Raw genomic sequence first — 26,192 nt, forward strand, 5'->3', positions numbered from 1 at the left:
GTTCTCTATATGTTGAAGGTTCTCTTTGTTGAAGGTTCGCTAGGTTGAACGTTCTCTATGTTGAAGGTTCTGACTCTATGTTGAAGGTTCTCTATGTTGAAGGTTCTCTTTGTTGAAGGTTCACTATGCTACACAGGGAGTGTGAATTTCAAATGGGGTTACCTGGATGACCGACTTTATTTGAAATCTACACTCCCTGTGTGGAAGCTTCTTCCATAGATGTATATAGATTATATGATAAAAAATATATGAATCCGTGTCATTTGGGTGACAAAACGGGTCCAGGGCGCGTGCTTTACACAAATAATGAATGAAGAGCCATCGTAGGGTAACTAGCAACATTTGGCCGAACTATTTTACAACTATAATTTAATATTACCAATACATACCCAATTTAATTAACATAGGCTATCACACAATTTTGACATGTCTGCAAATGCTATTATAAGTGCATGCATACTCATTCCTTAATAAATACTTGTCAGTTTGTTAGATGTTACTCGTGGCAGCTATATTCGCAATTTGTAGTTGCGTCTTTCTTGTGCATAAACGACGCAGTAATATCCCAACGTATTTATTTCTTTATATCTTACATTGGTATAAAATTACTATTTGGCGCGAAACGTACTATGTCTTTCAATATGCTAGTATAAGTCTTCTTCAGACGAAGGAAATATAGAGAAAATGTAGACCTTGATCATACTCATGCTAGCAAACAGGGTAAAATGTCGCCGGGTCAGGAGTGCTATTATACAAACGTATTCTGTTTTGCCCGAAGGCTTCATTGACTTATGTAGTCTGTGTAGTTAATAGCACTAGCTGCTGATTCCTAACGTATCTATTGCGTGTTTATATCTGTCTGCTTGCGTGCTAGTGAAACGTTCTCTAGGATGAGAGCTGAGGTTGTTTTTAGAACGATATTCACTACTATCTAACAGTTTAAAAACCGTTCTTATCAGATTTGGTGCTATGGCAAGATGGGTTAATTTTTTTTTAAAAGTTAATGTAGAGCCTTCATAGTTCATTTTCGACATGGCAAAACTACCACATAGTGAACCTCAACATAGTCAACCTTCAACATAGAGAATCTTCAACATAATGAACCTTCAACATAATGAACCTTCAACATATTCAACCTTCAACATATTCATCCTTCAACATAGTCAACCTTCAACATAGTCAACCTTCAACATAGTCAACCTTCAACATAGTCAACCTTCAACATTCAACATAAAGAACATTGAATATAGAGAACATAGTCAGCCTTCAACATATTCAACCTTCAACATAGTCAACCTTCAACATAATTAACCTTCAACATTCAACATAAAGAACATTCAACATAGAGAACCTTCAACATAGTCAACTTTCAACATAGTGAACCTTCAACATAGTGAACCGTCAACATAAAGAACCTTCAATATAGTCAACCTTCAGCATAATGAACCTTCAACATAATGAACATTCAACATAGAGAATCTTCAACATAGTGAACCTTCAACATAGAGAACCTTCAACATAGTCAGCCTTCAACATAGTGAACCGTCAACATAGAGAACCTTCAACATAGCGAACCTTCAACATAGTGAACATTCAACATAACGAACCTTCAACATAGTCAACCGTCAACATAGTGAACCGTCAAGATAGAGAACCTTCAACATAGTGAACCTTCAGCATAGTGAACCCTTCAACATAGTCAACCGTCAACATAGAGAACCTTCAACATAGCGAACCTTCAACATAGTGAACATTCAACATAACGAACCTTCAACATAGTCAACCGTCAACATAGAGAACCTTCAACATAGCGAACCTTCAACATAGTGAACCTTCAGCATAGTGAACCCTTCAACATAACGAACCTTTAACATGGTGAACCTTTAACATAGACGGGCTGTGACTATTTTATCCACAGTAAATTCTCCTGAATGTTCTATTATACATTGTGACAGGTGTGAGGATTCAAATAATATTATTGTAAACGCAATAACATTGAAACCTAAATGAGACCGACAATTGGGTTTCACTGGGCGATGATAATTACCAATCATTTTAAATGTTAATAGGCAATTATGTCTTGTAAATTGCTTATTATGCTTTGACATATCAAAACAATGGACGCCATATAATACCATGTTTACGGATAAGGTTTTCAATTTTTCAGAACGTCCCATGACCCGGACCCATGACATGCATGCATGGAGACATTCTAAAATGTATATGTTTCTCAGGAACTGCACTATAACCAATACTGGGCGTGTTGGTTGTTGGTATATAACAGTTCAATGCAAATGTATCTAAGATAATAGTAATAAGCTTTATTGTTTTAATCTGCTTTAAAAAAAAAAAAAACAATAGTGCAAGACTTGAAAAGGTTAAAACCACGTAAATTAGGGTGATGGCGTTTGCGAGGCTATTTGTGCCGGGAATTAGTAGAAATAACCGCCTTATCATGAATAATGCAAAGCGGTGTACAATCTGGACAAGAAAATTGCCCTTACTGAAAATAGTGCTTTCTTGGGAGCATTTCTGTAAAGTTTCTCCTGAAACACGTATTAAAACATGTTTTTGATATATTATTTTTGCTATAACATCTTGATTTCATTTTGCGATATTACACCAATATTTCTAGTAAATTACAGATAATCGCTTGTTTTATATAATGTTAGTACATTGCCATCCAAGCGTTGAAAAATGAGTTCCAAAGTTCATAATGTTGGCACATTGTATAATATAATGCATTATGGGGAGTGCTGTTGAACCTGTACAACTAGTCCTAGATACATGTTTGTAATATTAACGGGTACTGTCAATAATACCGGCATATTTCTCCTATAATCTGTGACGTGTTTTTTAATAAATGATATGGCTGAAGGAGGTATCATGGGGCTATCTAGCTCCATGCTTAGTAAATTGATGAGCAAATCGATAACCTGTTCAGCGACATCATTCCAGGCATCATTCCTCCTGTGCTGATGTAGCCATCAGGGTGTACCAAAAAAGATTACTGCATCTATTATTATGAGCATGAGTTAGAGGCCGGTCGAGTGCAGATCCGTCGGAACACGCTTTTCAATACGGAATAAATGCTAACCTCATCGTGACATCATCCCAGCAGCAAAGTTCATTTCCCATTGAAAAAGCGTTATCCGACGGATCTGCTGTCGACCATTTTGGTAAAATGTACCGTCATATGCATATAGATCATCTTCATATAGCTGATATAGTAGGCCTAAAACAATTAAAAACTATTACTTTATAGCTATCTTCACCCTATATAGACACGGTCGAACTACGGTCAACTACCAGGTGTAACTCTAAAACTAGGGACTGTCTAACACTATCCGGATAGTTCATCTTCATCTGCGATATAATGGTATATAGTTGATGCATGTAAAAATTATATACATCAACGATCTGTCAAGCGTCATATTTAGTACCCTTGTGCCTATAATATAATAGGCATGTATTAAATCTAAATAGGTGTACTGTACTTTTACAGGTGAACGTGTAAATAACGTAGACTTCATGTAACATACGAATAGCACATCGTAATCTGCGTTATATATTTTGTTAATAAATTGGTATATAGCTGATGTACAGATACTAAATCGATGACATGCACGACGTCAAGCATTTACCCTTGTGCCTATAGACACACGGTCTAGACGAGTAGGGGTGTGTTACTAGGTGCATCAATCTAATTTTATGACGCAATTTTTAATCAATGGTATATCTTAAGCAGGTAAAACAAATCAAATCGATGACAAAATTGCGTTATCACAATCATTTTACGTAGATGTATTACTAAATAGCAGGTAGGTACCGGTGTATCGTGATTTCTTCCCATGCTACTCTCGATTCCAGGATATTAATAATTATTATGGAACAATTTTACTGCCATGTAATATTGCAATATTGGTAAACGTGGAATTCTGAGATACCCACTTAACTGATACCTATAGATAGCTTGTACCAATCAAACCTAATACAAGAAGAAGTAATTTACGTTGTCAAATTATTATATACCTCAAAATCAAGAAAACTAAAGTAAATCGTAAAAATATTTTCCCTTTTTTATTTTAATAGGAATATCCCTGTACAAACATACTGTTCATTAAGAACAACTGAATAGGCTATGTCCTATATTTGCTAAAGTCCTTCATTTTAGGTCCGAAAAACTACTACCTTCGTGGTCCGAAGAAGGCTAATTTTAAAACATAGCGATTTTTTTTACATTGGACTATTCTAGTTGGAATCCATACAGCCCTATGGAAGAATCTCCCACACAAGGAGTGTAGATTTCAAATGAAGTCGCCCATTCAGGTAACCCCATTTGAAATTCACAACCGCTGTGCGTAAGATCAATTCAAGGTCATGTCTTCCATAGGGGATGTATGTATTTCAACTGCATTATGGAATGGCACAATAGCATATTGAGAAAATCCTTGGGAATGCCAATTTCATGCTGATTCCAAATATGGTCATGACAAGTTACCATTCTGACATTTTTGATTTTTTTTTTTTTTTGGAACAAAATTTGAAACTTGTAAAATGCATGGTCTTATTTTTAACAACATATTTTGGTAACATGTATTCCACAATAAAGGTTCAAAATTAACCTCATATCGTGGATAATGTGTTCTTGTACCCAACATATTCCAAGGTCATTCATTGAATGTATAAGCATATAAATGTGGTCAACGAACTGTGCACTCACAGATGCAAATAAAAGCGAAACGAACGAAATTAAAATATTTTGTCACTAAAATAAACTACCAAACGAATTGGTTTTAAATTCAAATAAAAAGAACGGTCTAAAAGACGTCACTATGAGACATACGTAGCCAATATAACAGTTATATTAATGAATGTACTTTGGGATGAGTAGTTTTTGTTATAAAACAAATAATAAACGTATAAATAAGGTTACCTAGTGAATTACTTTGTTTGTTTTTTTCAAACAAAAATAATTGTGCAAAGACGTCATTATGGGTGCATGTGCGTGCAAGATAATATTTTTAAAAAGTACTTTAGAATGAATGTGGTTCACGTTATAAAACAGATCATTAACACGTTTTTAATACACACTTTGATTGAGTATCAACGTAATTTGTCATTCTTTTTAAGACAAATTTTACGGTTGATTGTCCAATGTGTCCAATTAATTATACTTTCGTTGCTTTAAAACGAAGAATAATAGCTTCTAATTCTGTTTCATGTTAAAACAAAATTGTTAGAGGCAAAAGTATGTATATTTGTGATAAATACGTTTCCAAAATATGTGTCCCTTAGCTTTTGACGATTCTTTATTATCATGATTATGGTATTCTAAAAATTCCAGAATGATACATAATGTTCATTCGTTTTCTATCTTGTTAAATATATTGTGAAATATAAAAAAAATACAAAAATGTAGTACCCGTATTAATATTGTACATGACAAATTCAATTTGCAAATGATAATAATAGTTTCTTTTTTTTCAATTCATTCTTTTATCGATGATAGTTTCTTTAAAATAATGTAATGATATTTGCCCTTGAAACATACTGTCTTGCCGAATCCATAGAGTATTTTTCCGCTTATGTACTGACCTTCTTTTCTGCTTGCAACTATAGGCATTCACGACTTGGTGTCCAATTTCGTTTTTCCTTGTCTAATTATCAAGGCAAGTCAATACTCATATTACGCACAATATGAATATGTGCATACATTATTGACTGGCTTTAAGGTCTCTCTGTTTGACCGTAAGCGCTGTTTTAGACCTTTAACGCTGAGAAGTGTAGACAAGTTACAAAAATTGTATAATGGGTTTTTTTTTAAATATCCCAAAAATGTTGTTAAGCTTTGACGAACACATATAGGCCCTATGTCATCTATGAAAAATGCTTTCAAATGCGTACACACATGGTTATGTTTAAGGAACATCATTGGAGTTATTTCTAAAATCTGTTTAAGTGAAAAACGAAAGGCATTGCAAGCGTTATACAACGTTTGTTGACAATAGTCTCGTCGAAATGACTTCTTATCTTTTAGGTAGGATCTTGAATAATGTTCAAATATTTTGAAAAATTCTTTAAGCTATACAGACGTTATGTATGAAAACATCTTTTCATCTTTAAATATCAGTTGAAGGAGAGGCATTGCAAGCGTTATACAACGTTTGTTGACAATATAGTCTGGTACGATCGTCATGACTTCTTATCTTTTAGATAGGATCTTAAACAATGTTTAAATATTTTGAAGAATTCTTTAACTAAGCCAAACAGACGTTATGATAGCATCTTTTTGTCTTTAAAAAATCAGTTAAAGGGGAAAAGTAAAGACACTACAAGAGCAAGCGTTATACAACGTTTGTTGACAATATAGTCTAGTCGTCACGACCTCTTATCTTTTAGGTAGGAAAAACAATATTCAAATATTTTGAAGAATTCTTTAAATAAACCATGCAGACGTTGGATAGTTAAAGGTACAGTGTGGACGGAGAGAGTGTTTCTACTTGTTTGTTTCGATTAGAACATCTAATGCTTTGGAATATCAATGTGCACGATTGCTTTATGGTCAGTCCGCCATTATCTGCATAAAACAGTCGGAATTGTCATTTTTATATCCGCGTGAGTATGAGTAAGTGTGTTTTAAATGCGATTTGTGTAATATCTTTTGAAATACTGGTGAATTAGGGGTTCATTCATATATGTTCATGACTAAACGATTGTTTATGCCCGAGGGCTTTAGCCCGAGGGCATAAACAACGTTTAGTCATGAAAATATATGAATGAACCCCGTTCATACATACGTAACATTCTGCGTGCTATTATTTTCCTCCACAACTAAAAAATATCGTCATTTTTGACTAAAAACTACCAATTTCTTATCCTTTTGAAAAGTTTTTCCATTGCTAATTGTAAGAAAACGTTTACTTGCTCAGTCCACCGTGTTTGGACGCGCGCGAACATCGCGTACATCATTCGCGCTTTGCGTAAATAGCTCGCGAGCATACGCGCGTATATCCTACTCGCGAGCGTTCATCGGTTCTGACGCGGCTTGTTTACGACCAGAAAGCAGGGCATAAACGTTGTTTATGCCCGCCTATCAACCAATCACATATGCTGTTATATAACGCGTATGTATGAACATTTTGTCAGTGATTTATCCTAGCACTATAAAGAACTAGATTTCGCGGTTCTCGGGTTGGGTGATTCTCGTGATAGGACTATCTCTAATTACCCAACACCCGTTTAGGCCTACCTGCCCTGACCTTTTTAATTTAATATTGCACCCCGGAAATAGTAATGTTCTGCTGTAGGCCTAATAGGCCGTATTGAAATATGTTGAAAATAGGCCTATATTGATCACACCTGCACGATTAGCCACACTGTAATGCTTTTCGATGCTCGAACTGCGTCTGTCGGTACTCCGCGCAATACGCGATTGCGCACGCGACTCGCACCGCGAGCACGCGTTAGCGAGTCACGCGCACGCGATAGCGCGCGGACAGAGGGACGGACGGACACGCCATAATTAGTATTAAGATGGCAGATATTCAAATTAGTGATCTTTACAAAAGCTGCTCATCAACTACACCCAGGACAATCGGGCTATTCCATTTAAAATCCACACTACCCCTGTGGAAGATTTTGGAAATATCTTTCACAGAGGGAGTATAATTTCAAATGGAATTAACAAATTAACAGCTCCATTTGAATTTCATACACCCTCTGAGAAAGATTCAACCTGAATCTTCCCTGAGGAGAGTGAGTTTCAAATGGAGCTGCTAATGTTAATTCCATTTGAAATTATACTCCTCTGTGAAAGATATTTCAAAATCTTCCACAGGGTAGTGTGGATTTTAAATGGAATAGCCCATCATACGGGACATATGATAATTTACAATACTGCTGCGGATTTATGTTTTAAATATCATATTCAAAGTATTCAAAGCTGTGCAACAACGCTAGGGCATTAGGTAACATCAGAGTCGTGGCATCGATTTGATGTCAACTCAAGTTTTGACATCTGTTCTATGTTGTCAATAGAAATACATTAATTGTTAGCACACACTCGCAACCGTCAACACGGGGTGTCTATACACAGCGATACATCTAGACCAAGATGCTGCTATTATTCTTCCTGAGAGAGCTAGCAATACTACATTATAATTTCAGTGGTTTTACTTAACACTTTAACAAAATATGTTGCTTTGCCTGTCTACAATGCCCTGGATACGTACTTTATATTTGAATTTGGAGAAAATAAAAAAATCATATTTTCAGTAAGTGCCCGGATCTTCTGTTTATTACGTCTAAAGGAAAATGACTGAAATCATGTATAGATTAAGGCTGATGAAACTTCGATAAGGCTAAGTGATCTCTTTATGGGGATGTAGCTGTTGACAGCGGGTCCGATATTTTTAGAGGACAGGCAAGATTGGCCAATAATCGGGCGTTACACTGATCGGAACCGACTGTAACGAGATCTTTATCATGAGTATATATCCGTCTATTACAGATGAGCCACGGGAAGAACGATTTAATTTGATTTATTGTTTTTTGTTTTGTTTTTTGTTTTGTTTTTGGTCCAACGGAGATTTGAACCGAGGACCTCTCGCACCAAAGCTAAATACCCTAACCAGCGTGACATGACACGCTGCTCCTTCAGGGAAAATAATATAACTATAATTTTTTATTGTGATTGTAACTACGAACTACCGGTAATAATGTTTTTGGCGGTTAATGTTTTTTGGCGGTTAGTTTCCCCAACATTAAATGATTTTGTAAACAACACAATGTTATCTTCGGTTTTTAATAAAAACAAGTTCACGTAAATGTAATTATCTATGTGATATGAAATGTCAATTTAGTGTTTTTTTCTCTTGGTGCACTATAGACAGAGAAACATGAACAACGATGCTATCTACATTAGTCTACTTATAATTAAAATCTCAATAGGGACTGTAGACTTCTTCATCATGTTCATGATGGTATGTTTATTTAATAGAGACGGTCTGTGACGGTCTGTGGGGCCTTTAATCAATCTGTATATAACTGATTCTTATCAAAATTGTTTTTACTTTTTTCAACTTTTGCACTATAATGTATGAAAAAATGTTGCAAATTGTAGCAAATAAGACATTTTGGATGCAGGACCTTGATGTTTGTCACTCATATGTTTTTTTTTTATCTACCTGCCCTCTACAAACATGGTTCTTTTTATGTTTAAGAAACATAATTGGAGTTATTTCTAAAATCTGTTAAAGTGAAAACCGAAAGGCATTGCAAGCGTTATACAACGTTTGTTGACAAAAGTCTCGTCGACATGACTTCTTATCTTTTAGGTAGAATCTTGAACAATGTTCAAATATTTTGAAAAATTCTTTAAATAAGCCATACAGACGTTATGTATGATAACATCTTTTCATCTTTCAGTTTAAGGGAGAGGCATTTAAGCGTTGTACAACGTTTGTTGACAATATAGCCTGGTACGGTCGTCATGACTTCTTATCTTTTAAGTAGGATCTTGAATATGTTCAAATATTTTGAAGAATTCTTTAAATAAGCTAAACAGACGTTATGATAGCATCTTTTTGTCTTTAAAAAATCAGTTGAAGAGGAAAGTAAGCGTTATACAACGTTTGTTGACAATACAGTCTGGTACGGTCGTCACGACTTCTTATCTTTTAGGTAGGCTCTTAAATAATGTTCAAATATTTTGAAGAATTCTTTAAGTAAACCATGCAGTCGTTGGATAGTTAGAGGTACAGTGTGGACGGAGAGAGTGTTTTCTACTTTTTTATTTCGTTTAGAACATCTAATGCTTGGAATATTAATACGATTGCTTTATGGTCAGTCCGCCATTATCTTCATTAACTGTCGGAATTGTTTTTATATCCGCGTGTTTATGAGTAAGTGCTGTGTTTCGAATGGGAATTGTGTGATATCTTTTGAAATACTGGTGAACATTTAGTCACTGATTTACCCTATCCTAGTACTATAAAGAATGTCAGATATTCAAATTAGTAATCTTTACAAAAGCTGCTCATCAACTACATCCAGGACAATCGGGCTATTCCATTTAAAATCCACACTACCCCTGTGGAAGATTTTGGAAATATCTTTCACAGAGGGAGTATAATTTCAAATGGAATTAACAAATAGTAGCTCCATTTGAATTTCATACACCCTCTGAGAAAGATTCAACCTGAATCTTCCCTGAGGAGAATGAGTTTCAAATGGAGCTGCTATGTGTTAATTCCATTTGAAATTATACTCCCTGTGGAAGATATTTCCAAAATCTTCCAAGGGGTAGTGTGATTTTAAATGGAATAACCCATCATGGACATATGATAATTTACAATACTGCTGCGGATTTATGTTTTAAATATCCTATTCAAAGTATTCAAAGCTGTGCAACAACGCTAGGGCATTAGGTAACATCAGAGTCGTGGCATCGATTTGATGTCAACTCAAGTTTTGACATCTGTTCTATGTTGTCAATAGAAATACATTAATTGTTAGCACACACTCGCAACTTCCTGAGAGAGCTGGCAATACTACATTGTAAATTTAGTGATATTACTTAACATTTTTTCAAAAATGTTGCTTTACCTGTCTACAGTGCCCGAGATACACACCTTAAGAACTGAATTTGGAGAGAACAAATTATCTGATCATATTTTTAATAATTGCCCTGATCTCCGGTAATTACGACTATAGCAAACGACTAAAATCGTGTAGATATTAACGTTGACGAATCATCGACCAGGCTAAGCGACCTGATGAAGCGGGAATCGCTGTAGACAGCGGGGCCGGGCATTTTTACAGGACAGACAAGATTAGCAAATGAATCGGACGTTACACTGATCGGAACCGACTGTAACGAGATCTTTTTTCATCCGTCTATTCCAGATGAGCCAAGGGAAGAACGATTTAATTTGATTTATTGGGTTTTGTTGTTGTTGTTGTTTTGTTTGTTTTTTGTCCAACGGAGATTTGAACCGAGGACCTCTCGCACCAAAGCCAAATACCTTAACCAGCGTGACATGACACGCTGCTCCTTCAGGGAAAATAATATAACTATAATTTTTATTGTGATTGTATGTAACTACGAACTACCGGTAATAATGTTTTTGGCGGTTAGTTAATGTTTTTGGCGGTTAGTTTCCCCAACATTAAACGATTTTGTAAACAACACAATGTTATCTTCGGTTTTTAATATAAACAAGTTCACATAAATGTAATTATCTATGTGATATTGAAATTGAGACCAAGATGCTGAACGGGTGATCTATTATTCTTCCTGAGAGCTAGAGCTAGCAATACTATAATTTCAGTGATTTTTCACAAAATATATCAAAATAAACAATATATCTTATCAAAACGAATAGTTCGGGATCAAAAATAAATGAGTAAAGAATATTCAAAAAATGAATAGTGAGAAATTGGAGTGTACGTATAAAGCCTGCTTCTTTCTGTAACCATTTATCGGTGTAAAAGGAAGCATAATAGCATAATGTAACCGATGAAGACCGTTCTAATCATTGTAATCGCCAAACAGTCAAGTACTTACATTGACGACGATGTTTTAGAAAACATCTTTGTTACTTAAATGTGTGTTCTATGTCTTATTACATTGGTTGAATCACACAAATAATGATAGCTTATACAACCTCATAAGACTGATTGGTAACCGTTAGTTTTAAATGATAATGGGCAATATTGCCAAGTCCAAATGAGGCGAATCTTAATGTAACGAACAGTTTTAAACTATAGGCTAATCTTGGTCATTCCAACTCCAATAACTGCATTTGGATAAAGAAGAGGAAATCTTTACAATGAACGTAATGATAAGTATCAACCATTAACGTGGGTTATACAACCTAACAATGTGAATCTTTTGATATGGAAAAGTATTTGCAAAGAAACAGAAACGGCTGTTGTCTCATGAAAGACACTAAAACAAAGTTTGGTCGATCCTCATGTAATTATTTGTGTACGCTAAACCTAACCCTTACTCTAAGCCTAACTTAGCCCAATTATCATAATCCTAACCTTAGCCTTAATCCTTACCTTAACCCTAATTTCGTGTATTACATGATGGAATAACCCAAAGTTTGCCATCAAATCAAAGGTTGCAATGAAATGTATGTAATTACATACCGTAAAACCTCGTCTACAAGCATATAGTGTTTTGATGAAAGCTAAGTTAATACGATACATGTGTAAATATGCCAAGACAATAGATTGGTCTTACAATAATACTTGTTTGAATATGCAATATCTGTAATTTATTTGCTCAAATTCCATAATGGCGCCTGGATTAATTCAGCTTTCATCAGAAGCACTCTATATGCTTGTAGACGAGGTTGTACGGTATCCCACTACATATCCCGAGGTACACATAATTTGTCCAATTTATTATTACTTGTAAGTTTCCACAACATTTTCAACAATAAATTTGTATTTTAAAATAACCAAAAGATCTTGATAATTTCCAGCGGTATATAACAAAAGATTAGTAAGAGAACAGCTAAAACAATATATCTGAGGGGACATAAATCATGACGTAGAGGAAACCAAAACGAGAACCACGGAATTCAGGACCCGGAAACTTTTTCTCATTCTCGCTTCTTTTTCCAAATGAACTGATATTTTGCAAAGTTGTCAATAAAGAGAGTCCAGATATTGTCACCAAATCGACTGCTCCGTGCCAGAAGTGGGTAAGTGTAATTGCTGCCATGTGTAGCTGCCATTTGTAGATAAGAACAATATACATGTAAATTGCCAAATATTCACAGGGCAGCTGTTGCAATTACGAAAGGTTATGCCATTGGAGGGGAGGGATGGGTCAATCTGCACCATGGAGCGGCCAATATGGTTCCATAAACGTGTAGATACTACCAGATGTTGATTATACAATCATTTTCATATCGGTAGCGTCCAATCCCTATATATGCCCTACTTTGGTAGACAACAGTAGAGGGAAGCGGAATGATAGAGCTTTCTAGCCTCACTACCACTACCATTTATTTTCCCTGAACATTGACAGATGGGGAGAGGGGTGGAGGAGACAGGTCTTTGCCATTAATTGCTTTCGATTAGTCATCGATTTGTACCATTATTGCTACCACCGGTATTAAAATGGGATTTCATGCTAATTACCCGACGTAGAGATGTATAATATTAATAATAATAATAATAATAATAATAATAATAATAATAATAATAATAATAATAATAATAATAATAATAATAATAATGATGATGAAATAATAATAATGATAATAATAATAATAATAATAATAATAATAATAATAATAATAATAATAATAATAATAATAATAATAATAATAATAATTAATAATAATAATACTACTACTACTACTAATAATAATAACACTAATAATAATAATAATAATAATAGCCTAATAATAATAATAACACTAATAATGTAATAATAATAATAATAATAATAATAATAATAATAATAATAATAATAATAACAATACTGATAATAATACTGATAATAATAACACAATATAAAGTATTATTATATTACCATTATTATTAGCATCAACATTATTATCAGTATAAGTAATAGTAGCTAGAAGTTACTGTTTTTGAATTACGGTATTATGCGTTTTCGTTGTTTTAATGGCATACGGTATGACTACTATAAGCTTGAGTATGTGTATGGTTTTTTTTCTTATTTTTCCCCTTTTGGACCCTTCACGAGCTTTCTATGACGTTCTGAAACCCAATAAAATGACTACCAATTCATCATGCGACTAGACTATGCCATAGTCGATTTTTGATAAATAAAAATGTTATTAATTATGATGAACGCATTCAGTTGAACTCGAAATTATACTGATATTTAGTAGGCCTACATCAAAATACTAGTATAAAATGGTTATGAAAAGTTTAGGCTATATAATTATATTTGTGACAGTAAAAGTAAAGTATAGGCCCTACGTAGGCTTATATTATTGAATGCAACATATCATAATGGCATAATTATAATGACACTTCAATACTGAACAATTCTAATTTTAGAATCTGCCAGTTTATTATCCGAAAAACCGACTATGGACTTTCACTTTAAAGCAGAACTTTACCCCGGACTCACACACTGTCAATCATACTTGTTTATCAATAAAATCTAACCACAAGACTAAGCATGGTGGTACAATACGCGCTAGATGCATACGTTCATCCACCAGCACAAAAGCGCCGCATTCCCTAGATAGTTGTGTACCATGTATAGTTATAATGGTACCAGTACGCGTCGGGAGGATTTAAACAATAACGAGATCTGGGCGACCAATCACAAGCCAGATTCATTTTTAAAGATGCATTACATCATCACCAATTTTAGTTAGGCCAGAAATTGGCCTAACTCTCAAGGCAAAGTCAGTAGTCCACTTGGGAAGCTAACAAACAGAGGGCGTACGGTGACTGAAAAGATCAGTTGTGAAAATCTATCAATTGTGCACTCATTAATTAAATCAGAGTTTTAAGCTTATATGTAATAGCCAGAGTAGTGCACAATTGGCAAGTGGACTACGGAGAAGTCTATCATGCGACACGCCCTTTTTGATCAATGGATGCAATCAGTAAGTCTTGGGGTGCTATTTAAAACTGGTAATAAAAAAACTGCAAAGTGATAAATTCACCGCTGCTATAATTGCGAGAAATCACAGAACATACCACCATCACATATCGCTTTTAATCGATCTCCATTGTTGCATAATCAATTCTACAAAGACACTGGCTCTTAATGGACTAAAATTGATTAAAATAACAGTCGTTATAACAGAATTTTATAAAAGACAATTTACTTGACGCTGTGCATATTCGTTCTTGCTTTTATTTTATGTTAGTTTGTTTCATTTTTATCTTATCTTTGTAATGATACAGTTATGGACAAAAAAATTGGAATAATGTCCATCTTCTTGCTATGAGTGGAATGAAAAAAGAGCAAGATATACGGCTATAGTTTGGCTCCTTCGAGGGCTTTTTAGCAGCACTGCAACCAGAACCAGAACCAGCACTTGATGGGGGGAACAAGTATGTGAACAAAGATATCGAGGGACAATGAACAACAAATGTAGGCACAGAAAGAAGTAGGTAAAGTTCGAAAGCCAAAATGATCAATTCCAAGGCCCATACAAGTGGTGCAAACCACAACAGGGATCAATGGAAAGCGCACTAGAAATCACTGTGCACATAGGCAGACATGATGAAAAACCAAAACAACAAATGTAGGCACAAAACAGACACTTATTTTAAAGCTTTAATTGCGATTTGAAAGATAAGCGTCGCCATGGTCGTGGTGGTAAGAAGTATTCCATCAAAAAACAGATGACTTTCAAAGAACACTTTAAATAGTATTGCTAATGTTATTATTGAATCATCTTATCATGGCATCAATAAAATAGAAATCATCACTTTAATAATTAAATAATATTGAAATGCCTATTGAAGATGAATCCTAAACAGCCGTAGGCTTTCTGAAGGCATAGACAATGAGGCCTATTCCGGCTGGTTATTAATATAACAGCGGTCCAGTATCTTTATAGACGGATGGGCCTCCCTTATTGCCGGCGCTTAAGATTGAGAAGACATCGCTTTGAAAAATCGGCTCGGAAAAACACATTTCAAAATAATTTCCGGTTAAAACAGAACAAAGTATTGCATTCCGGCCAAAGGATATGGAAATAGTGTGGACTGAAATCTTTCGAAGTAGCGAATGACTTCATTAAAGACTTGGTTTTCTTCTTTTTTTCCTTCTTTTTTTTTTTCTTTTTCTTTTCTTTTTTTAATTTTTTATATTCAAAACAACCCACATCGTAAAATATTCTGAAATTTATTTGATATATAAGTATTTTAATTTCCCATCGTGTTTTGTAAATATTATGTGGATATTTAATTATCTAAAAGCAACAAAAACAGCAAAAAAAGAGACCAAGAGCAAAGAATAAAGAGGACATACCCAAACAATTAACAGAATGACGACAGATATACTGCCCTTTCTTTTATATATCTAACAGCGTTAATGCTAACAGAAATAAAAATCCCTTTAAAAAGAGATGTGCTGGAACATGGTTGTTCACAATGAGTAGCTTTATATTTCTTTTTATAAAAAAAAGTCAAAATAATTTGAAGTGCAAAGATTCGGTTGGTTCAAATCTCAAAATCAAGCACCTTTTCCCAGATATTGATGATTCAGTTAGATTCCTTACATCTGCCCTTTCTTAAATAATACTGGGCGTTAACTTAATGCTAACAGAAATAACTATTACATACATTTCCTTCACTTTTAAAGTAAAAGTCACCAATTTTATTTTAAAAATGTTGTCTCGTCGTGTTGTAGGTTGTGAGATGTGTCTATTGGTCATACACACTTAAAACTACAGGGTCAAAATTCGACCACAAAAGGGTCGTTTTGGTTAGCCTTCTATTATATCCCAATCTAAATTATATCTGATCATTGCTATGACAAATATACCTCCCAATGTCCACGCTACGTTCATGACTTGTTTGACAAAAAAAACTAATCAAATACAATGATCCAATATTGTGTTTAAATTTGGTCTATGTTGGTTCGTCCAAATGATGGGGAACGTGTCCAAAATTGGAAAAAATGACATTTCAGCTGAATTGTTCAATCTGAAGCATATCTGTTCTTAATATAAGCCCATCGATTTTATCGTTTTGTCAATATCTGGCGGTCAATTTGGCATATGTTTACTACTTTTACTGATTTCTCTCAGATGTACAATAATCATCGCTTATATTTTCTTTCATATTTACCATACATTTTTTGAAAACCTAATGCGGAATGCGTTTTTTTTTACTTTAATTTTTTTTATCAAACTTTGGGACTACGTTTTGATATGAATATGCCATGTATGGAATACGTGAAGAATTTTATTGAGATTTAGACGTATGCTATGTTTTTGTGTGGTGGATTTTGTAAAAAAAAATAACAGCGTAGAAAAAATGAATTTTATTCAATCCAGCGAGAATAGAAACACACTATGAAATTAAGATGGACAAAATATTGTGCCATACGACGTATAAATTTTGTATTTTGCTTTCTTTACTTTTCCTTTTTTTCGACAAATGTCTACGAAATACGATTACAGTACTATTTAAAAAAAACCAAGCAAAATCGAAAAATCAATATTAAAATTTTAGCTCTTTAAAACACCAGCAACAATAACAACAATAAATTGATATTTTGAATGACATGCCGAATGTGACTTAATCCTTGATATAATAACTAGACAGCTGCACATTATTAATGCTGTTCTATGCTGTAATAGAATCGATCAATTCATTGGAAAATTATAAACAAAATATACTTGCATGTACTTAACTATGGAAACACGACATTGTATTGATTCAACCAAACGATTTCTATCATGTGGGCCTTATACCCAATGGAAATGAGGCATAACATTTAAGTTTTTGAACATGTGACTAACTAGCTTAGAATGGAGACAAAATAAATATTAGACTCTAACAAAAAAGCAAATTTGTTCTTAGCGTAGCGGTAAACGTAAATAGAAAGCAAAATTATACTTCTACGCTACTCAAATTTGGTACACTCTCCGGAGCGCTTTCACCGGGTCAACTGGCGTCTTCAGTGGATGTTATTGCTCTGAAGATTGTTGTTGCTAGTGATGTAGTACTAGGACACCTCCAATGATGTCACAGATGTTGATGACGTCAAACTTGAAGATGTTGTGCCGCCTCCTTGGTTCCGGGAGGTCATCGGAGGTGCCCTAGTACTACATCACTAGCAAGCCAACAACAATCATCAGATGAATAACATCCGCTGAAGAGGCCGGTTGACCCGGTGAAAGCGCTCTTGAGAGTGTACCAAATTTGAGTAGCGTAGAAGTATAATTTTGCTTTCTATTTAAGTTTGTTCTTGTATTTTAACTATTCTATCGATTGAAAACACTGAGTTAAAGCTTGGTGCTCCACTTGCTGGGGTTATTTTCAGGTTGACTATGACCCTAACTCACCCCAACCTAAACCTAATTCATTTCCAGCTCTAGTATATCTAACCCTAAAGCACTAGACTACCATAATCTTACGGTATAAGTTGACCTTGATACCATTGCCGTAAAACAATAGAAAACGATGAAGTAAAACTTCAATGGACACTCTAAATCTAAACCCAAATCCTAACCCTAAGCAATCGTCTTAAGCCTAACCGTAAAACATCATGCATACAATTCTAGCCATTGAACTTAACCAATAACCTCAAAAAGAAGAGGAAGAAGAAGAAGAGGAGGAAGAGGAGGAGGAGGAGGAAGAGAAGAGAACAGCAAGAAGAAGAAAATAAGAAGAAGAAGAAAAAGAAAAAGAAAAAGAAAAAGAAGAAGAAGGACGAAGAAGGAGAAGAAGAAGAAGAAGAAGAAGAAAAAGAAAAAGAAAAAGAAGAAGAAGACGAACAAGAACAAGAAGCAAAAAGAAGAAGATGCGGAAGAAGAAGACAAGAAGAAGAGGAAGGAGGTGGTGGTGGTGGAGGATGAGAAGAGGAAGAAAGGAGGAAGAGGGGCAGAAAAAGAAGAAGAAAGAGTAGGAGAGCAGCGAAGATGATGGAGAAAAAGAAGAAGATAAAGATGGAGAACAAAAAGCTGCATGGAGAAAAAGTATTATTCATGTACACGATTCTATTAAACACTGATGAATTATTTTAATTGTATAACTTTGCGGTTGCTATATTATTCAATAACGGGTTTTTAAAACTGATTTGCGATAATTAAACAATCTGCGTATAATTATTACCAAATTTTGATGAAAACAAAACAATACGGCTATCGGTTATCTTGACAATATATTTCATTTCAAATCTAAAAATGTAATGTTTAGTAACCTATACAGAGGGATGTAATCATGGTAATGAAAATAGATATTATATTCCTACGGGCGATACTTAAACATCAGGTCGAATGTGATTCATTACTGATCGTATTCATTCTTAATGCAAACTCACTGCACTGCATTATGATTATACTTTCTATTAGTTGTGCAAACGCTAATGAAATCGAATTTCTAGCTGGATATGTAATTAAAATATTTTAATAAGCTCTGGAAATCAACCAAGTTTTAACTTACCTTAAAATGTTTTCTACAACTGCTATTACCGTATCCCAATAGATTGAAACAGTTTGTACTATTCTAGTACTTTCCCCGACCCCCTCCATCATGTCCATCGTAAGAGCTTGTGGTCGGGTTATAATTTTCGGCAGTGACGGCGGCACATGGGGAGGGGGGGGGGGCATGTGGAACAAATCCCCCAGTTCTTGAGATCTTGGTTCTTGAGATCCCTCATGTTATGTTTCATCACGTAAATTTTGGAATGATACAATCAATTTTAGCGCATGTATAGTGGTTAGATAACAAGAAATGCAAGAATCAGCAAGGTGATAAAATTATTTAAGTTATGAAGTGAAATTAACAAGATTGTCTATATGATATTGACAAACAAGGTTATTTTGTGACGAAGCGTCGATATCGTTATTGCTTTTTGTGCATTGTATAATAAGAATATAGCATAATTGTTAACATGATGTTCGGAGTGCTGATGCTATATGGAAAGCAACGAAGCAGTGACTGTTTTTTTTATATCATTATAGTGGTGTTTTTTCTCATTACTTTAAAAATGCAATTTCAATATATAAGTTTTTGAACATACCCCATGTTTTTAATTAAACTGATGCAGTTCTGAGTGAGCAGGATGTAAACGAAAGAAAATAATGGTATGCAATATCGCCATTTGTCGCCGAGTTAATGCAATATCGCCATTTGTCATTGAGTTATAGTTTGATTTTAAACATACCTTTGATACATGTATAGGCACAATTGATTGGTTTATTGATGTCAATTAAAGTTCTGCCGTCGAAATTGTGATTAAAAAAAAAAATTAAGTACACATATCGATGAATGAAAAATATTTCCCATCGTTCCGTATGAATAATTGCAACACTACCATGACTACAGGGAAGCAAATTATATATTAAGGGGGTACTATACACCCCTGTGGTAAATTCGTGACTATTTTTGCATTTTTCTCAAAAAATAATAACACACTGGTAGCAAAAGTTATGTATATTATTGGGGCAAGGAATCCAATTACTACACTAAAATTTCAGTTACTCAAGACAAGTGGTTCAGTATATATATTATAGGAAATGAGGTACATTCTAGCGGTACCTCTTTTCTTATCATAAATAATGAACCGCTTGTCTTGGGTCACTGAAATCCCAGTGTAGTAATTGGATTCCTTGCCCATATACATAACTTTTGTTAACACTGTGTTATTAGTTTTTGAGAAAAATGCAAAAATAGACACAAATTTATCGAGGGGTGTAGTACCCCCTTAAGTGATTCGCAAAATGATGTAATCTAAGAAATTAGAATGTGTTGTATTTTTGTAAAAGAAATAGGTGTGGTATCATACACTGCGAGTGTTAAAGTCACATTTTGGTCAGGTTTGGGAAGGTTTGCTAACGCACACTTGCCCTATATATGTGCAAATAAATAGAGCCGTGTTCTTTCTTTTTGCACATTTGTTCATTTGAAAACCTAATACAATGTTATTGACTTATCCTTCATTTTAAGCTACTTGTATAATTATGCAAATTTAATTTTATAAACGCTTTCAATTTGCATCACTGAAACTGGATATTCCTTCAAGAATATTAGTCACCAATGTATCCGTAGACCTAATCCTAACCATGACCCTAATCTCTTATAACCCTAGTCTACACTAACACCTATATCTTAACTTTAACCGTAATCCTGCCCCCTAAACCTTAATCCGGGGCTTGATTTCTTGCTTTTTTTCATCTTTACTGACTTTCCCATTCCCCGGGCATCTGGTCGTGAACAAATCTACCATGTCTGCAGGAAGCAATATGTCGGACCATAAGTGAGTCCAGCAAACACAAAAATGTTTTAAAACGTTTGAAACATGTTATAGTTTGGGTTTCGGTTGAGATAAAAACGTTTTAATAATATTAAATGACGGGTTATAAAATGGTCATGGAAACGTTTTAAAACGTTTTGAATGAAAACACACTACACCACTATTTTAAAAATGTTTTCAAATTGTTTTTGTGAAATATTCTTTTGCAAACATTATTTTACCAAATATATTGTCAAGACTTAAATAATATTATGTTAGAATATTTGCAGTAGATTATCAACAAATGTTTTTAAATGTTATGAAAACGTTTTATACACTTTACATGTCCTTTATATAACCCGACATTTAAACGTTTTCTGGCTACCTTTTCTAACCTTTTGCAAATGAGGTCGAAAACGTTTTGTGTTGGCTGAGAGTCGAGGATTCAAATCTCAAAGTTTGCATAGACGGTACGGTACGGAGTTTTACTTTCACGACATGAATGACTACCATCAATTTTTAGCTCTGTTTCGAAAGAAGTCAATTTTCAAACGAAAGAATTCAGATCTAATATAAATTGTGATCATTTCGTTTTTGCCACACGTTAGAAATAGAACTCTAACTTTGTATATTTTGATTGAAAACAATAATTATTATGATAACCATGATTGTTATTATGAAAAGACGTATGGGGAATTTGAAATTATTCCGATCATGTGATTTTCTCAGCGATACAGTTGGTCGAATGAAAAGCTGCCACAAAAGAATTTAGATTCATGTTCGTGGGTTTGATTTGATTTGGATTTTAATTTTCCAATGTCTGTCTTTTAATTTGTTTCATATTGACACATTCGCTTGCAAAACAAAGTCATCATAAACTTATATTTTGAAGGATTTTTCCATTTATATGAAGGATATCAGTATATCGAACCAAAACCTTCAGGTCGTACGATTGCCATAATCACGGAAGACATCAGTCGTGTTATTATTCAGCTTGATCATGTTGGTGGGGTCGGGTTGGTTTGAATTTTTATATTCATTTACCGTACGATGCATTGTGCACAAAATTAGTATACCTTTATTTTTATTCAAAACTGCTACAATTCTCATGTCAGTGAAGAGAATACGCATAATTCTTAATAATTATGATCGTAAACCTTCAGATTTGATATAAATTTTTTTAATGAAATATATTTTTATGCTTGTTGGTGCATTGCAAAAACGTTGGGTTAATATTTACAAATATCAAAAATGGGCAAAAATTTAACCAACAATTGGTTCCACTTTATTCAATGTTGGGTAAATTTCAATCATAATTATATTTTGATGAATCCATGTGTATGAGAATATTGGATCCAACACATAACAATGATAAAATCAGATGCTTTACGCCCAATTTTTTTATTTGTCTTGATATGAGTTTTAAAATATTGTGCTCGACTACGCTTGCTCAATATTATTAAAACGCATTGCTCTACCAATAAATGGGCTCAATCGATCCAGTTTTATAACAAAATTGGTTACATTTTGCCCAATAACTATTTAGACTATGGCAAATCTAATATAAAGCGTATACTACTGATATGAACCAAATATCCGTTGTCATGCGTTTTCTGGATGTTTTAGATGTTCAATATGAGATCTACACTGCAAAAACAGTGCCTAGAGATTAACCACTATTCTAGACACCACGTTGTCCTCGATTTGTAAACATCTTTAAATGCTAAACATGTTTAGGAATTTGATACCTCGTGTTTAGATATTAAACACATGATGTTTTGAAAATGGACACTGCTATTTAGGTTTTAAACGTGTTTACAAATCGAGTACAAAAAATGTTCAATCGGTAGACACTGTTTTGGCAGTGTATCTTAACATGTTATTGTACATTTCCCTGATATCAATATGTTGGTTTGTAAAGAAAATAGATGCCGAGGAAATTATATTGAAAGGATCATTTATCTACTATTTGGTATATCGCATAGAGCTGTAAAATCGGAGATATTTGTTATTTTAATTTTTTTTATAAATTGATCGTGTTATAAAGATATCAAATTAGTCATGTTAGCATTATTTTGTATGTATAAATATTAAAATTGGTAATAAAAACTCGCCCTTGTAGTTTAAAATGCATATATTCAAATACAAGTAGGTTTCCGTTTGGTATCTTCGCATGCATCTTTTATTTATTGAAATTTGACATCGGTATTGAATTCCAATAAAATGGGAAATGAAAATAAGCAGAAAGATTACATATTTGATAAGACGACATTACCTCTGCCTGTTTCTAATGAAAAATAAAAAAACGATGTGTGCATTTTGTTTTTTTTACGAATACAAGATGATATCGCCGATAGTGGTATATTTATACCAATAATACGCACTTCCTATATATATATACCAGAAATGATAAATAATGTATGTTCCTGTCGATAATATTATAATTTTGAGAAATAGTAAAGCATGTTTTTTGTAAACAACAAATGTATGGTCGAGTGAGTGTTTATTTCTGATGAAAAATATTAAAAAAAATAACGATTTGCATTTTGTTTTTCACAAAAACAAGATGATTTCAACGACTGTGGTATGTTAATACCAATGATACGTATTTCCTACCAGAAATTGTAAATAATGTTTGTTGCTGTCGATAAAATTCGGGATAAAATTATGGATAATTTTAAGGAAGAGTACATGTAAAGCATGTTTTTTATAAACAACAAATGTATGGTTAAGTGAGTGTTAATTTGAATAATTTCTGATGAAAAATAATAAAAAATAACGATTTGCATTTTGTTTTTCACAAAAACAAGATGATTTCGACGCTGTGGTATATTTATGCCAATGATACATATTTCCTACCAGAAATTGTAAATAATGTATATATTCCTGTCAATATTATTATGAATAATTTAAAGAAAGTGTAAAGCATGTTTTTTTAAACAACAAATGTATGGTCGAGTGAGTGTTTATTTCTGATGAAAAATATAAAAAAAATAACGATTTGCATTTTGTTTTTCACAAAAACAAGATGATTTCAACGACTGTGGTATGTTAATACCAATGATACGTATTTCCTACCAGAAATTGTAAATAATGTTTGTTGCTGTCGATAAAATTCGGGATAAAATTATGGATAATTTTAAGGAAGAGTACATGTAAAGCATGTTTTTTATAAACAACAAATGTATGGTTAAGTGAGTGTTAATTTGAATAATTTCTGATGAAAAATAATAAAAAATAACGATTTGCATTTTGTTTTTCACAAAAACAAGATGATTTCGACGCTGTGGTATATTTATGCCAATGATACATATTTCCTACCAGAAATTGTAAATAATGTATATATTCCTGTCAATATTATTATGAATAATTTAAAGAAAGTGTAAAGCATGTTTTTGTAAACAACAAATGTATGGTTGAATGAGTGTTTATTTCTGATGAAAAATTAAAAAAAATAACGCTTTGCATTTTGTTTTTCACGAAAACAAGGTGATTTCGACGACTGTGGTATATATTTATACCAGTGATACGTATTTTTATGGATAATTTTAAGAAAGAGTAAAGCATGTTTTTGTAAACAAATGTATGGTTGAGTGAGTATAATATTATTGTATTTTTTGATTAAATGTTACTTACGTTGGACGCTCGATCTCCTCATTATATTTTCCAGGAAGGTATTTTGCGGGGCCACAAGGCCCTTCGTGCACTCGGCATTGTTTACAATTTATTCCAACACCAATCCAGGACGAGAAAACATGTAAACAAATGCTTATATATCCACACAGGCGTTGGTATTATTCCTATAGTAATGGCATCTTGTCATTTTGATATATATTTTGTTATGATTCCATCTTGACATAGTGGTTTTCGATGCGCTAATATCATCATTATGCAATGGTTTACCAACCAGCCTCCAATGGTATATCTAAATAGATATATCGATGCATGCGAATTGGTTAAAGAATTAACGCGAGCCGGCGAGTGAGTTATATGCAGCAGGCCAGCAATCGCTAGAGCAGATTATATGGTGCCTATAGATGAGACACATACTCGTACTTGCGTCAAAATCATTCTGGAGAAAAAAATCAAGAAGAAGAGCATGCGCAGTCATGCTTTGTATTTACCCAGCTGTCAATTTACTAGACCCCTAAGGGCTGGGTAGCTATATGGCGTTGTCATGGCAACCATTATGGTTGTGCTTCTTTATTTCTTGGCTTTTTATCCTTTCTATATTTTATCATCATTATAATGAAATTATGCATTCCATGCGTGTCAATTCCATAGAATGCTCGTTGAAGGCAATGTAATATAGTTAGCCGTGAGATGACCAATGTATCATTATCAAGCGTGTATCATCTGTTGTTTTAAGGCAATAACAGCATAGATTAAGACGTATTAATTTTGGTCCTGGACAAAATTTATTGTAAGACAAAAAGGACCACCTGATGAAAGTCAACAATATAACCTAGTTATTTTCAAATTGCTATAAATTAATAATTTTATCAATGCGTGGTACTTTGGTATAAGAATATCAGCAACTATAAAGCTTATTAAAGTCAAGCGATTTTGCTGCCTTTTAAAAACTTAAGATGTTTAATATTATAAACCCTTGAAGTAAAAAAAAATGAATGACTCTAAATACTGCATGCTGTGGTCTGAAGGTTGAATATGCACTTGTATAGTACACGGCGATCCCGGTCTTGGAAAGCTGACTTGCTTCAAATAATTGTCTCTTTGACCTCATTACATCGGGCAATCATAGAGACCATTATATTCATTGCGTGTGCTCATTTATTATGTGCACGTTGGGGTATGTTTTTGTGTGTGAGGGGGTGTTAGGTTGTGTTCGAAAATTGTGATTAACAGAGCATTCAAAACCTTTAAAAAGTCTGTAATTTTTCTGTGGATATCCTAAGCATGGAAAGTCTACATTAGTGGCAATGGTTTAATGCATTTGACACTTTTTACAATTTTTTGCTGAAGAAAAAGTTTTTCTTCAGCAAAAAAATGTGTAATATTATGGAGGTTTAAAATTTACGTTATAACTATCTTGGGTGTGGGGTTGGTGGAGGGGTAGGGTTCGAACCGTGTGTTGGTGTGTGTTTGTTTTGTTTGATTTTGTGTTTGTGTGTTGTGCGTGCTATGGTGTGGGGGGTGTTATGTACTTCTGAGTGGGCGTTTGTGGGGGATGTGCGAATAGATGTATGTGTAATTTAATTAAAGCATATGCCTACATTTCATTCCCAAGATTCTTCCAAAGGTA

General features: G+C 33.8%; 1 protein-coding gene across 1 annotated transcript in view; it reads right to left on the minus strand.

The window, feature by feature from the left end:
- The window catches only part of LOC140141339 (voltage-gated delayed rectifier potassium channel KCNH1-like), a 267,524-nt gene extending 242,531 nt beyond the window's left edge, over window positions 1–24,993 (minus strand). Inside the window, 1 exon segment of the mRNA XM_072163175.1 lies at window positions 24,566–24,993. Coding sequence (XP_072019276.1) covers window positions 24,566–24,587 — 22 coding nt within the window. The 5' untranslated portion in view covers window positions 24,588–24,993.
- Window positions 24,994–26,192: the final 1,199 nt, after the last annotated feature.

The sequence above is a fragment of the Amphiura filiformis genome, chromosome 19 (assembly GCF_039555335.1).
Source record: "Amphiura filiformis chromosome 19, Afil_fr2py, whole genome shotgun sequence".
NCBI classification, from domain to species: domain Eukaryota; kingdom Metazoa; phylum Echinodermata; class Ophiuroidea; order Amphilepidida; family Amphiuridae; genus Amphiura; species Amphiura filiformis.